General features: G+C 41.9%; 1 protein-coding gene across 1 annotated transcript in view; it reads right to left on the bottom strand.

Moving 5' to 3' along the window:
- Window positions 1-8,427: 8,427 nt before the first annotated feature.
- RYR2 (ryanodine receptor 2) overlaps window positions 8,428-16,132 on the bottom strand; it is a 736,030-nt gene continuing 728,325 nt past the window's right edge. Inside the window, exons 102-106 of the mRNA XM_064594590.1 lie at window positions 15,037-15,193; window positions 13,492-13,556; window positions 11,755-11,855; window positions 10,852-10,903; window positions 8,428-9,893 (exon numbers count right to left, since the gene is read on the bottom strand). Of these exons, the coding sequence (XP_064450660.1) occupies window positions 9,798-9,893; window positions 10,852-10,903; window positions 11,755-11,855; window positions 13,492-13,556; window positions 15,037-15,193 (471 nt within the window). The 3' untranslated portion in view covers window positions 8,428-9,797. The remainder of the gene's footprint in view (window positions 9,894-10,851; window positions 10,904-11,754; window positions 11,856-13,491; window positions 13,557-15,036; window positions 15,194-16,132) is intronic.

Raw genomic sequence — 16,132 nt, forward strand, 5'->3', positions numbered from 1 at the left:
ATTCCTGGGTATCTTACAGGTTTGGGTGCTATTGTAGATGGAATCAATTCCTTAATTTCCCTTTCTACAGTTATATTGTTAGTATATAGAAAAGCAACTGATTTCTGTGCATTGATTTTGTATCCTGCCACATTACTGAATTGCTGTATGAGTTCTAGTAATATGGGGGTGGAGTCTTTTGGGTTTTCCACATAAAGTGTTACGTCGTCTTCGAAGAGAGTTTGACTTCTTCTTTGCCAATTTGAATGCCTTTAATTTCTTTTTGTTGTCTGATTGCTGATGCTAGGATTTCTAGTACTATGTTGAACAATAGTGGTGACAGCCGGCATCCCTGTCATGTTTCTGACCTTAAAGGAAAAGCTCTCAGCTTTTCCCCCATTGAGAATGATTTCACTGTGGGCTTTTCATAGATGGTTATGATATTGAGGAATGTTCCCTCTATCCCTACACTCTGAAGAGTTTTAATCAGAAAAGGATGCTGTATTTTGTCAAATACTTTTTCTGCATCAATTGAGAGGATCTTATGGTTCTTTTATTAATGTCCTCTATCACATTGATTTGTGACTGTTGAACCACTCTTATATCACAGGAATAAATCCTACCTGGTCGTGATGGATAATCCTTTTAATATACTGTTGGAGCCTATTGGCTAGGATCTTGTTGAGTATTTTGACATCCATGTTCATCAGGGATATTGGTCTGTAATTCTCCTTTGGATGGGGTCTTTGCTTGATTTTGGGATTAGGGTAATGCTGGCCTCATAGAACAAGTTTGGTTGGAAGTTTTCCTTCTGTTTCTATTTTTTGAAACAGCTTCAGTAGAATGGGTATTATTTCTTCTGTATATGTTTGGTAGAATTCCCCTGGGAAGCCATCTGGCCCTGGACTCTTGTTTTTTGGGAGGTTTTTGATCACTGCTTCAATTTCATTACTGGTTATTGGTCTATTCAGTTTGTCTATTTCTTCCAGGTTGCTTAATTTGGTGGCATATAGTTGCTTGTAATAATTTCTAATCATTGTTTCTATTTCCTTGGTGTTAGTCATGATGTCCCCTTTCATTCATGGTTTTATTGATTTGGGTCCTTTCTCTTTTCTTTTGGATAAGTTTGGCCAGAGGTTTATTGATATTAATTTTTTTAAAGAACCGGCTTCTAGTTTTGTTGATCTGGTTTCTATTTCGTTGATCTCTGCTCTAATTATTGTTTCTCTTCCCCTGCTTGGCTTAGGTTTTATTTGCTATTCTTTCTCCACCTCCTTTAGGTGTAAGGTTAGCTTGTGCATTTGGGATTTTTCTAGTTTTTTGAGAGAGGCTTATTTGGCTATGTATTTCCCCCTTAGGACTGCCTTTGCAGTATCCCATAGGTTTTGGACCGATGTGTTTTCATTCTCATTGGTTTCCATGAATTGTTTTCTTCTTTAATTTCCTGGTTAACCCAATCGTTCTTTAGCAGGATGCTCTTTAACTTCCAAGTGTTTGAATTCCTTCCAAATTTTTTCTTGTGATTGAGTTCCAGTTTCAAAGTGTTGTGTTCTGAAAACATGCAGGGAATAATCTCAGTCTGTTGATATCGGTTGAGACCTGATTTGTGACCCAGTATGTGGTCTAATCTGGAGAAAGTTCTGTGTGCACTTGAGAAGAACAAGTATTCTATTGTTTTAGGGTGGAATGTTCTGTATATATGTACGAAGTCCACCTGGTCCAATGTGTCATTCAAAGCTCTTGTTTCTTGTTGATCTTCTGCTTAGATGATCTGTCCATTGCTGAGACTATGGAGTGTTGAGTTCTCCTACTATTAATGCATTATTATCAATATGATTCTTAATTTTGGTTAGCAGTTGGCTTATGTCGTTGACTGCTCCCATGTTGGGGGCATAGATATTTACAATTGTTAGATTTTCTTGTTGGATAGACCCTTTAAGTATGATATAGTGTCCTTCTACATCTCTTACTATAGTCTTTGGTTTAAAATCTAATTTGTCTGATATGAGAATTGCTACCCCCAGTTTCTTTTGAAGTCCATTGGCATGATAAATGGTTCTTCATCCCCTCACTTTCAATCTGGAGGCGTCTTCAGGTTCAAAATGAGTCTCTTGTAGACAGCATATGGATGGGTCCTGTCTTTTTATCCAATTTGTAACCCTGTGCCATTTCATGGGAGCATTTAGGCCATTCACATTGAGGGTAACTATTGAAAGATATGAATTTAGTGCCACCATCTTGCCTGTAAAGTCCCTGTTTCTATAGATTGTCTCTGTAAATTTCTGGTCTTCGATACTCTTGGGGTCTTTCTTTTATAGAATCCCCCTTAAAATTTCTTGCAGGGCTGGTTTGGTGGTCACATATTCTTTCAATTTCTGCCTGTCCTGCAAGCTGTCTCTCTGTCCATTCTGAATGACAGCCTTGCTGGATAAAGTATTCTTGGCTGCATGTTCTTCTCATTTAGTACCCTGTATATATCTTGCCAGCCCTTTCTGGCTTGCCAGGTCTCTGTGGATAGGTCTGACCTTATTCTGATGTTCCTCCCTCCATATATAAGAAATCTCTTCCCCCTAGCTGCTCTCAGGATAGCTTCCTTGGCTCTAAGATTTGCGAGTTTTACTATTATATGCTGGAGTGTTGGTCTATTTTTATTGATTTTGGGAGGGGTCCTCTCTGCCTCTTGGACACGAATGCTTGTTTCCTTCCCCAGATTAGGGAATCTCAGCTATGATTTGCTCAAATATACCTTCTAGTCCTCTCCACCCCCTCAGGGATCCCAATAATTCTAACATTGGAACATTTCATGGCATCATTGATCTCTCTAAGTCTGATCTCATGGGCTTTTTAGCTGTATCCTTATCTCCTCGGCTTCCTTCCTTCTTATCATCTTATCTTCTAGATCACTAATTCTTTCTTCTGCCTTATTTACCCTGGCTGTTAGAGTATCCAGTTTAGACTGCATCTCATTCATAGCATTTTTAAGTTTGGCCTGATTAGATCTCATTTCTGCTAATGGTTTTCTCAAGCCTAGCTATTGACTTCATAATTGCTACCCTGAAGTCCGTCTCTGACATCTTGTTTGATTAGGTCTGTGGCAGAGGCCATTGTCTCTGGGTTCTTTTTTTTGTTAGGAGTTCCTCCTCCTATTCATTCTGTTGAGGGATGGTTGAGGGAATGAATGTACAGAGTCCAAAATATCAACCACGACCCAAGCAAGATACACCCTAGGAAAATTCAGAGCAGTCAGAAGCCACCACAAAAAGACAAAGCCAAAATGAAACACAAGAATAAAATTTATAAAATTAAAAAAAATTTGAGAAAAAAATTAAAAATTTAAAAAGGGAGGAGTGAGAGGAAGGGGGGCTATGATCTCTCAGTTTGGACAAAGTACGGTGTTTCAGTTGTTCATGGGTGTATTTTCTGTTTGTTAGAGGACACTACTCAAAATTACAGGGAAAGTAAAACTTGTATATATTATATAAAGGTAATATTGAATAGGGAGAAAGGACTGTATTGAAGCATATATCTATAAAAAACCATAGGTGTGACCAGTCAGAATGGCTAAAATTAACAAGTCAGGAAACGACAGATGTTGGCGGGGATGCAGAGAAAGGGGAACCCTCCTACACTGTTGGTGGGAATGCAAGCTGGTGCAGCCACTCTGGAAAACTGTATGGAGGTTCCTCAAAAAGTTGAAAATAGAGCTACCATATGATCCAGCAATTGCACTACTGGGTATTTACCCCAAAGATACAAAAGTAGGGATCCGAAAGGGTACATGCACCCCGATGTTTATAGCAGCAATGTCCACAATAGCCAAACTGTGGAAAGAGCAAAGATGTCCATTGACAGATGAATGGATAAAGAAGATGTGGTATATATATACAATGGAATATTATGCAGCCATCAAAAGGAATGAGATCTTGCCATTTGCAACAACATGGATGGAACTGGAGGGTATTATGTTGAGCGAAATAAGTCAAACAGAGAAAGACATGTATAATATGACCTCACTGATATGAGGAATTCTTAATCACAGGAAACAAACTGAGGGTTGCTGGAGTGGGGGGTGGGGTGGAAGGGATGGGGTGACTGGGTGATAGACACTGGGGAGGGTATGTGCTGTGGTGAGCGCTGTGAATTGTGCAAGACTGTTGAATCTCAGATCTGTACCTCTGAAACAAATAATGCAATATATGTTAAGAAAAAAGAAGAAGAAGGTAGCAAGAGGGGAAGAATGAAGGGGGGGAATCGGAGGGGTAGACGAACCATGAGAGACGATGGACTCTGAAAAACAAACTGAGGGTTCTAGAGGGGAGGGTGGTGGGAGAATGGGTTAGCCTGGTGATGGGTATTGAGGAGGGCACATTCTGCATGGAGCACTGGGTGTTATGCACAAACAATGAATCATGGAACACTACATCTAAAACTAATGATGTAATGTATGGGGATAATATAAGAATAAAAAAATTAAAAAAAAAAACCATAGGTGTGAAAAAGTATAAGTTAAAAACCTATGAAGTATGATATATTAAACATCTAGTTGAAATGAGAAAAGGTAAAAAGAAAAAACAGAAGAAGCGTAAGAGAAAGAATAAAAAGTTGTATCTGAAAAATAAGCCACAAGGCAACGACTAGAGCTCAATACGCTATTTCGCCTGGTGTTGGGATTTTACAGTTTTATGGGAACCATAGGGTTGTTGTCCTCTCCTCCTTCCAGTTCTTCCAGTCTGTCTCCTGGGGGAGGGGCCTGCGGCACTGTTTCTCAGGTAACCCTGCTTGGGCAGAGTTGCTCTGCCCCCCCCCCCACTCCCCAGGGAGGGGGGCTGGGTTCCATGGAAACCAGTGTTTTGAGCTTTTGTTCTCTGGTGACTTTCCACATCTCTTCTGAGGGTCAGAACAAAAATGGCCCCACCCAAACCTCTGTCCCAAAGCAGAGAAATTGCATTCTGTTCTCTTCACTACACCCTCCAAAACACACAGTCTCCGTTTCTGTAAGCACCTCTGAAAACCATCACCTCCCATCGTAGTGCGTGCCCACAGTGACTCTCAGAGGTTGATCCCACGAACCTGCGTGTCCCTGCCCTTTGTGCTTCTAAAACCCCGAGTCCATCCCAGGTTATACACACGCCACCTACCCACCCACCCTCCCCACAGCTCCTGGATCCTGCCTGAGCGCTGCTCTTAAAGCCCTTTCCCAGCTGCTACCGCTCTTCCGAGTTATCGCTGGTCCCCCGGGGCAGGACGCTTTTGTGCTCAGGTGTTTTATCACTTTCCAGGTGTCACCTTAGGGCAGCTCCTGCCCCCTTCTGTTTTTCTTCCTATATCTCCCCACAGACTCACGACTCTGCCCTCCCTACCTTGCAACAGGTGGTGTTTTTCTGCTTGTAGAGATCCAGATATATATTCTTACATCTCAGGCTGATTTCGTGGGAGTTCAGAATGGTTTGGTAGATTACCAGCTAAATTCAGGGGACTGATTGAAATGGGGTACCCTACTCCTCCGCCATCTTGCCTCCCTGTCTTGGATTAAAATCGATGCTAAGTTTCTTTTTCTCAGAAATAGCTGTGTTCAGTGGTGCCTTCTGAAACCAGCTATTCATTTGATAATCACTTCCAGAATTCTCCTTATCACAGATGCAGACTGTCGGTGGGCACTGGTGACATTTCATCAAAGCTTTTGTACTAACCGCTTTCCGGTTTCACTTTTGGTGGGTCAGAAAGAACCTGTTATTTTTCAAACCATTTTGGCCACAATAGGAAAAAGATTAAACAGAAACCTGACTTTTTAGAAAAAGCTCCAGCTCTGCCACTAACCAGAGCTTTGACATTTAACCTGCCTAGACTGCTCCTCTGAAACATGAGTGCTCAAGTCCTTTCCAGCTCTAATGTTCTAGAAAGCCTCAAATGTTATATATACAAGGAAAGTAGTGCTTCCGCTGCTCACTGTTTCTGTACTGAGTTGTGACATTATAAATACTCTGTAATTTGGGGAACATGGAACTCAAAGGACCTACTTAGCTACCTGTTTAATACTCGCATTAGCACACAATTGAATATTATGGATCTAGATGATATGATAGGTTCAGACCTTGTCCCATTAAGAAATGTGTTATTTATATTTACGGCCATTAAAAAACCCAGGTGCCATGCATGCACTTGTCCCAACATGGAGACATTCCTTTTCCAGCTTCTGTCCTAGGTGTTACAGACTGCTGGACAGAAATGTCACCAGTAAGAGGAAAGGGAGGTCATCCTCTTTAGCACACAGTAGATACTTATAAAATAATTTGGAGAATGTCTAACTGTCCAAAGCTTTCCATGTCAAGTTATACCAGGCTTAGGTAAATGTGTTAAATACATTTTTTTAAAGTTCTCCTTTACCGTGTCCAGAGTAAATGAAGCACTGGCCACACTGACCCAAAGCCCTTTCCAGCAATGGCTGGGGTGGGGGGGGTATATTGGTATATTCACCCAGAAAATTAGAGTTTAAGGAATAGGAACACCTACCCCAGTTAAAGCAAGATAATGAAAAAAAAGGTATCACTTTCATAGATAAGCTTTTACAGTCAGGAAGAAAGTATTTTCATTACAACATAACTTTTTTTTTTTTTTAAAGATTTTTTTATTTATTTGACAGAAACACAGCGAGAGAGGGAACACAAGCAGAGGGAGGGGGAGAGGGAGAAGCAGGCTTCCCGCCGAGCAGGGAGCCCGATGCGGGGCTCAATCCCAGGACCCTGGGATCCTGACCTGAGCCAAAGGCAGACGCTTAACGACTGAGCCACCCAGGCGCCCCACAACATAACTTTTAAATGATGTTTTGAGGGGCTAAGAATGGCCTGCACATGAGAACTAATGAGCATCAGGCCAACGATTAAGTACCATTTAGTGCATTTGGAAAACTTCTACTGTGATTCTACATTTGTTTGATGGAGTTGGATCAAGACATGTTTCCGGGGGGTTGGGGGGAGAAGAAAAAGAAGTAAGAATGGCAGGAAAATGTCTGTGAGTGTTCGGATGGAAACATGTAGACATTATAACATCTGTTGTGAAGGTCTGAATAGTTGTATAATACAAATTCTCTAAAGGGTTTACATTTCTGGAGCTTGAGTCAAGCAGCCCTGAGTTTAGATCCATAATATTCAATTGTGTGCTAATGCGAGTATTAAACAGGTAGCTAAGTAGGTCCTTTGAGTTCCATGTTCCCTAAATTACAGAGTATTTATAATGTCACAACTCTGCCCAGAAACAGAGAAGTGGAGAGCCTCATTGACCTCATGTGACATTTCCTGGGAGAATTAATAATGCCGATACAGAAAGCCCCTTCTTCCCTTGAGAAGGGAATGGAGAGGTGACCTCCTCTAAGTGTTGGCCATGACGAGGCTGGGCAGTGGGTGGCTTTCTAATGTGACTGGCTCTGCTCCCTTACTCTTTCTTCAACGCTGATGCCCAGAGTCTGGGTGGAGGGAAGCTTCCTTTCCAGAATTCAGCCTTTTTCTTGCTTCTCTGTGAACACCGTCACCTTCCCAGGCACTAAAGCCAGGAGTGATCAATTAGGAGAGTCAACAAGTCTGCAAAATCCAGGCCGGTGACAACTAGCAATTTGTTCATTCACCTCTCTCCTGTGCTGTTGTTTCACATCAGACCTGCCTTTGTCTTATAAACAGAAGACCTGAATCTAACAGCACATTTTATGTCCTGGAGAAATATTTATTCCTCTTTTCTGTGTGCTTCCTCTGCAGTGTTTCCTGGCAAAGGGGAACGTGCTTTTATGTTTTATGGAGCTGATCTGATTTATTTTATTCAGACTCCTGGGAACCTAAGAGCACCTCCCTGGGCAGGCTTGGGAGTTCCCATGGTGTGGCCAAATTGATTCCATTCCTTCTCCCAAACAAAAATGATACCAAAAGACAAATGCAAAATCTAGGTACCACAGCCCTGGTGTTGTGTCAGTAAGGTGACAAATGACAGGTGATAACCCAGCACAGTGCTTGGCACACAGCGAGTATTCAGTTAGTGTTCTGAGTGTTTAATACACCCATTCCTAGTGTACCAGTTCTTTCATACGAAGGCAGAAAATGAACCCCTGCTATTATTACAGGGAAACATTTGCCCTGAGCAAGGAAGAACCTTATAGAATGAGAGCTGTATAAAAGTTAAATGATTTGGGAGACAGTGATTTTTCTGTCATTGGTGGTTTTAAGGAACTTGGGATGGCTGCAAGTCAGGGAAATGACGGGGGGGTGGCGTGGGGGTTCAGACTGCCTGCTGACTCAGGTTCTGTAATCCTAAAGGTGGGAACTTGCTTAGCCACAGGGAAATCTCAGGTGTTAAAGGCTGTATGGCAGGGTTTGCATGCCCCGGACCCCCTCAGGTTATTAAAAGCTCAAGGTTTTATAAAGCCTCCCCACTATAAGTGAAACGGGGAAGAAGAGAGTGAGAACGTTAGTGAAACAGTTTAATCAGAGCAGTTTTACAATTCTAAAATTAACAAGCAGACTCGTAATAAAAGAGCTCCAATGTTTGCAAAATGATCTTGCTTCCATTCTGAATCTGTCTTTTTATTTGTAAAGGTAAAGCATTACATTTAAAAGGACTCAAAATGGAGTGATTGATAATTATCATCCGTGTTTTTTTCTTTTTGATGCAACTGATGAAATCCCTGAATGGATATTGCTTCAGCTTTGATATTAAAAAACGGACTGACAAGAAGTCCTTAATCAGCAACTGATCACAGGTGGCCAAAAGAAAGAGAAAAAAAACCCAAAACTACTGTCAAGTTCATAATGTATCACATTGTTGGTGGATGACACTGGCCCCGAGGGTACAGTTAAGCCCACGACACTTTATTACTATGAATATAATTATCATGAACATTCTCTCACGCTGATCAGCTTGCTTCTGGAGGTTTTCTTTGTTCTTTTAAACTTGCATAATAAACATGCAATGAATTATTTCTTTTGAAAGTATATTTTTTTTGCAGTCTTTTTGTTTTCATACAAAGATTTCATAAAGTTGCGTTGTTGCATCAGAGCATTACCAAAATAAGAGCAGGAGCACATGGGGAGGGTAAATGTGAATTTAGCGAATGAGAAGAGCCTCCTCTTGTCCTGAGACAGGCCACCCGTCTTTTTTTTTTTTTTTTAAGGTGCGCACAAACTGCTTTTCTTACCCTCCCCCACCAGAGAAAAGACTAAAGAAAAAAAGCCCACAAAATCAATCTAAGGAAAAAAGAAAAAGATCGACATAAAGAAAATAAAGATGTTTTTTTTCATGCACATATCTTCTGCATAGCTCAACCCACATATAGTAAGGCACTATTTCCCTTCGTAACTGGTGTCCACGGCAATCTCTTAAGTGCTACAGTGCTCTGTGACCATTAGAAAGTTCCTTTCAGGATGGTGAAATAAAGAGGCCGGATGAGTGTGGCTGTCACGCTTTTCTGTGACTGTCCCATAGCTCAAGGGGACTTCCCAGGAGTCTCAGAAGGAAATCGATCTGTTGGCATTACGATTGAGAGTATCCGAAACAGTGTTCTTTCCAGAGTTCCTAGTTTGTCTTTGTATGAGTTTAGGTTATTCTTCAGTCTTTATTCTCAAAGAAAATACACAAGGTGGGGGGCGGGGAGGGGGGAAGCACAGTCAGGTCTTCAGAAACAGAGTTCACTGCTCCCAGAAAGCATAGAATGCTGGCAATTCACAAATTCAGCAAGATTGTTTCCAAGAGAGCAGAGAGAGAGAGCAAGGGAGAGACTGAGACAGGCAGAAAGAGTGAATGTGTATGTTTTGGTTTTCAGAGGTGATCTGAGTCTGAGTCTAATTTAGCTGGTCCTCATACTGTTTCCGGAAACAGTCCCCTGCTGGGAAAAATTCCCAGCACCTTTCTTGATACATCTTCCAGACATAAGATTCCTGGAAAAGTAAAGGAAATGTATTAACATCAGGTCTTTCCCCAGAGTCTGTGCATTACCACAAAACAGAAGACAGAAAGAAAACACAAATTTGTTGCATGTATATGTCAAATATCTAGGTAACTGTGTAATTACACATAATTTACATGATTGGGAAGCCCATATTCATTTAGAGAGCTCCTAACCATACCAGACCTCACTTAATGCTATTAATAATCAATCTTCATCTGGACCATAATATAATAATGATTAAAAAACCTATTTGTGGTATATGATTTTAAGAGTTCTTTTAAAGAGGGCGCCTGGGTGGCTCAGTTGGTTAAGCGACTGCCTTCGGCTCAGGTCATGATCCTGGAGTCCCTGGATCGAGTCCCGCATCGGGCTCCCTGCTCAGCAGGGAGCCTGCTTCTCCCTCTGACCCTCCCCCCTCTCATGTGCTCTCTGTCTCTCTCATTCTCTCTGTCTCAAATGAATAAATAAAATCTTAAAAAAAAAAAAAAGAGTTCTTTTAAAGATATTCCTATTAATTGTATCCTTCAAATTCAAGCTGTTAACAACTGGAGGCAGATATCTGCAGAGGCAGAATTTCAAATACTTAAGGAGAACCTTAGACATTTCATACACAATTATTTTTAACTGACCCTAATACTGTGGGTTGAAGTTCATCTGAAATCATCTGCTATCTGATTAAGCAATCAAGGACATTATACTTGGCAAAACCCAAACTCAGCATGTTCAGCTAATACAAGCTTAAAGTTTTTATGTGAACTTACAGTTTTACTTTTTCTACAAAGGGGATCTTTGCACACTCGTCCAGGATAACAGGAATTTATTAAGATACTATGACTAATATCTGAAAGTAATTCCAACCCTTCATGTTTCATGCACACGTATTCCCACCGTGTATGGATTCTCTATCACTTCTTTCAGAAGATGGTGTATGGTCACTGTTTACCTACCTGCCCTGTGTGCTCTGTTTCATCTTTGTTTATGAGATACATCAGAAAAAACCTACAGATACAGAGAGACTAATCAGAGATGGATGGAATGGAAATGTCAGCATACACAGTTACTTCTGATTGGGCTACATGCTAACTCTTCAGACTGTCGGCAGGGCAAAGAAATGGATCAAAACGGCAAGGCAAAAAAAAATGCCATGGGAAACAAAAACTTAACCTTTTTTAAAAGTATTTTTTTATTCACTCATGGGCTAGGAATCACTTAGAAAACCAGGGATCAAAAAGTTTAAGTAACTTGCCAAATGCCCCACAGCTGTGAACTCCAAAGCCCGCTTTTTTCTTTTGCTACAAAGCTACTCTGCATCTCTTCTGTTTGATATTAAAATTGCGTTAGAAACGAAGAATTATATTTTACCAAACTGCAGTTTGCGCTAGTTGTCAGCAATAGCCACATTTCTATGTGTTTAAAAAAAAAAAAAAGAACTTTTAACCGTGTTAAAATATAGTGCCTAAAGAGAGAATAAGTGCCTCAAGAGATCTGTAGGTCCTCAGAAAAGAAAAACGGAGATGCGCAGATCTCTAGGAAGCAGCTGGAGTCTTCCTAATTGAAACGGGAAACATGGCCAGGGCTCTCTGAGAGGCTGAGCGTGTATTCCACTTATTCTTTTCCATCTTTCCATTTCATGTTCTAGAAGGTATCGTTCACACGAAGGGCTGCAAGTTCTTACGTGAACCTCCTTTTGGGGACAAGAGAACCACTAACTGTGGGTCTTTCTCTCAAAGCCTGAGCTCGAGCCTATGAAGAAAAGGAAGCTGTATCTCTCTCCTGTTTCTCAAGCTTGCTGAGAAGGGGGCATTGGTGAGACAGGGAGGGGCCGAAGAGTCTGAGACAGGCACACTCACAGGTAATTGGCCAGGTTGTGTTCCTGTAAAGTGTGGGTTTCAAAGCCATGTGGCACCGTGTCGAAGTAATCGTTGCCTATCCCACAGATGAAGCATTTGGTCTAGAAGACAAAGGGAAATACTAAAATGTCAGATTTCAGAAAGCAAAACAAAGGAACGCACAACTCCCCACTTAGGGGCAGCTGTTTGGTTTACTCAATATTGTAGATGGTCATGAGGGAAGGCTGTGCCAAACGCGTGAATATTAATGTAACTGTTGCCTCAACTGTGTCTTGCTGGAGGCTTAAAAGCATACAGCATAATGAGGGCTGTAAAGCGCTGTCTCTTCCTTGTTTTCTCCAGCCTAAGTGAGAATGCCCAGACTTCGCGATCACTCTAGTTCATGACGTTGACTGAAGTTATGTGGGCAAGACTCGATGTGTCCTCGACTGAGACCACAAGCTTGGTACCTACCCGAACAAAGTCTGATGACCCAGGGGAGAAAGGTACAGATGACTCCCATTTGGGGAGGGCCAAATCAAATACCAAGCTGTGGGGTATTCAGTCCATGCCTGAGAGGGTCTGCTGTGTGCCAGGCACCGTGCTAGATACAGAACTAATCAATGAACAGGTACTGGGGTACGTTTCTACTGTAGGGATGGGGTGCTGCTCCTTCTGCACCCTGCTTGTTCTCACCGCATCTCTGGGAGCAGCACCTCTTCAGGTCTGCCATCCTCAGGACTGGCACACAAGACCCAGAGAAGCAGGCTTTCTGTTTTATTATTAGAATTTCATAGGTATCAGCTAGAGTGATTTTAATCATTGTGGCCCTTGTGTGGCTCCAGATGCTCATCTTCCTTGCAAATTAGAAACTGTTTAATACCATTGAAGACATGTTTATGATGCCTTAGATTCTAGGGCCTCGACTCGAGATGATTAAAATAATTTATTAAATTCTCTCTGCCTTATTGATCAACAACTGTGGACAGCGATAGGCCATATTCAGCAATGGGTCTTTATAGCACTTGATGTCTTAACTAAACGGGCTCATAGGTAACAACAACTCTGGGTGTAACTGAGCCACCATCTGTCTGGTAGCTCATGCTGGAAATCTGGGTATCCTCCCTGCTTGCTCAAACCCTTCATCCTCTGCATCTGGCCCATCACCCACTACTCACGCCAACTCCAAAGTACTGCTTGAATCCATCTGGTCCCTACATCTTCGGTGGATTTCTTCAGCAGAAGCCTCGTAATCTCCTGCCGAAAAAATGCTCACAGCCCGCTTCCCTGCCCCTGATCTTGCCAGTTGCTAATGTACTCCCAATCTTTTAAACCATAGTTCTCTTTGTAAAATATAAACCCCCGTCACCCTGCTTAAAACCCATTTCTGGTTTTCCACAGCCTCTAAGTTACACTATAATGTTCTCCTTTGAGTTATTAGAAAGGGCTCAACATACTGCTTTGCAATTGTCTGTTTACTTATTTGTCAGTGAATCCATCATCTTGAATGGGTGGTTCTCCCGCTCCTTGAGGGGTAGATGGTGCCATATTAGTGTGCACGCACCCGAAGCCCGCCACAGTTCCCACCTAGCACACTGGTCAGGGGTATGTATTGCCCAGGTCCGAAACAGGCCAAGGCAGTCACATGGTGCTTATGTCCTCCCCTACTTTCTTCCCCATTCATGATTCTTGGATAAAGACAGTAGGGGAAACAAGTGCCCACAGTAACAAAGCTGAGCCAGACACAGACAGACTCACCTCCATGTCTTCTTTCACTTGCTCCTGTTGGTCTCTTAGTTCTCCAAAAGCATCAATAATTAAACCTAGTGTTCAATAAAAACACACTCTAATCTTTATCAACCAGAGAATTATTAAATTCACAGGCCCTTGGCTAATCCTTCCAAGGAAAGGCAAAATGGACAGCCGTGCCGGGAAATGCTCAGAATGTGGTACAGATTGTGAGCACACACCCGACAGTCCTCCTAGGATGGCAGCATTCTCTCTTTGGGGGCAGGAAGGGGGTTTCACAATGAAGGGACAGAGCAGGAAAAACCCTTCATTACCTTGGCACATACAGAGGGTATGTTTCTCGCTACTTCACTCTGAGAAAGAGCAATTGTGATTTCTGGTTGGAAAGCGCAGAGAACTCCATTAATGAGATTTTCAAGTACCAATTTGGAAATCAAACATTACCATATTAACTGAGGAACGGGCCTCAGATCATTCTTTTCACAAGTTCCTGACAAACTCGCCATCACGTTATTAACTGTGTCAGCCAGGAACTAACCGCCCTGTGCTGTTTTCCCTCAGACCCTTTTCCTTCTCTGACTCACTGGCTGCACCTCTTCCAAGGGATTTACGAGTTTGCTCTCTTATAAAACACATCATTGTTACACGCAATAAAGACATAAAGGATGGGTTATGAATCCTTTAAACGTGTTCATGTACTTTACTGGAAAAAAACAAAAGTACTGTTTTGTGCCCGTAGAACCTAGAGGATTATATCATGTTCATAGACATTTAATTCAAGCCAGGATCAATGGATGAACAGAAAGAGATAACAAGAGTGATTTTTCTGAGGGAGGGAAACACCACATTCCAAGTGTCCTTGGAGTAAAGGGAAGAACTGGTGGGTCAATATGGTACTCTGGTTTTAAGTGAGGGCTCTGGGTCTAGACACCCTGGGTTTGGATTCCAGCCCTGACACTTCTCAACTGTGCACTTTGACCAAGTTACTTAGACGTATTATGGCTCAGTTTCTTCAGATGTAAATAACACCACCATTCTCACAGGATGCATGAGGGTAAAATGAATTAATACATGTGCAGGCACATGGTAGATATCCAAAGATGATAGCCTTAAAATTATTTAGGAGGCGCTAATTGTGCATTAGGTACTGTCTGGGTACTCATATATCACTTCTTTAAAAGAAAAAAAACTTTTCAATAATACTATGGCTTAGAGATTTATATAATTTTGATTTGAAAGACCCAAAGGAATTACATGGCTCACCCACCCAACATTTTAAGTCAGTAAGTGGCAGGGCAGAGAGTCAAACTGAGGGAAGTGCTCCTTCCATCAGGTTATGGGAAAAGAGTCCCATATCCATCCTCCGTACACCCAGGGTCCCATGCTGCTTTGATTTTCCCTCTACAGATTTTGAATGAAGAAATCCTGAAAAGAACAGTTCTATTTGGCTTTTCCAGAAAGCACTTGACATCCCTACCCTACCTTACTGTTAGCTTAAACAACAGGTGGCTCACGTTCTAGATCCTCTTGCACTTCAGTGAAGACAATGCTTACCTTGTATTATGGCCAAGAGAATGACAATCACGAAGAAGAAGAAGGTGATGTCAAAGATGATTCGATAGATTTCATATTCATCGCCTGCTGGGTCTTCGATTTCATCACCGATACCCCCTCCGGCACGTACCCCAACATACATGTGGAACATATAGCACTGGGAAGGAGAGAAATGGTCACTTCTTGGAGGAACACTGTCTGTTTTCACATCCAACAAAGCTAAGGTTCTCCCTCTAGTTCCTAATCCTCACTCTGGAAACGATGGGAATCTTTGCCTTCTACCTTGCCTTTTTGTTTCAGTATCTATGATTGTGACGCCAACACTTCTTGGCCTTTACACTCTGCTGCTTTTTAAACAAAACTCTGCACTGTTACACTCTGCTTAGCACCTTCTGTCACACTTTGCGGAGGATGAAAAATACCTCACTAGAATCTGGCATAAGGTAATCCTATTAAGATCACATTGAAGTCCACAAGACTATGCTTAATCACCCTGTTCATGTTTTTAGCATAACAGACATAGGAAAGAGGAAGTAAAAGCCCAATGTATAATAAGATGGACTCTCAGAAATTAAGCTAGAAAAAAACAGACCCAATAACCCTCACCGGCCCCTCATCTGTCATGTATGGAATATGATGCTGAAATTTTTCTACTCGAACGTGAAGAATAACGAAGACAGGGGAAAGGGAGAAATAACAGCTCATTGTTTAAAGTGTGAAACATTAAAGCAACCAATAATAAGTACAGCTCCAAGTGCCCACTGCGCAGAAAAGGGAGGGGTTTCTCAGCATCAGCACCGTTGACATTCTGAGCCAACCATTCTTTGTGTGGGGTCTGTCCTGTGCATTATAGGATATTTTAGAAGGATCCCTGGCCTCTACCCACTTAATGCCAATTGCACCCATCCTGAGGATAACCAAAAATGTTTGCAGACATTGCCAAGTGTCCCCTGGGGGGCAAAATCACATTTGAGAGCCAGTGGCCGAAAGCATCCATGATTTATCTTTATTCAGGATAAGCTCATACTCTCCATGTTGGTGCCTCAGATTTAGTGACACTTCACCCCTCTCCGATGATCCATCCTGGCTCCCAGAC

The sequence above is a fragment of the Mirounga angustirostris genome, unplaced genomic scaffold (genome assembly GCF_029215605.1).
Source record: "Mirounga angustirostris isolate CCGP_5_RB_7025 unplaced genomic scaffold, mMirAng1.0.hap1 SCAF_6, whole genome shotgun sequence".
Lineage (NCBI taxonomy): Eukaryota > Metazoa > Chordata > Mammalia > Carnivora > Phocidae > Mirounga > Mirounga angustirostris.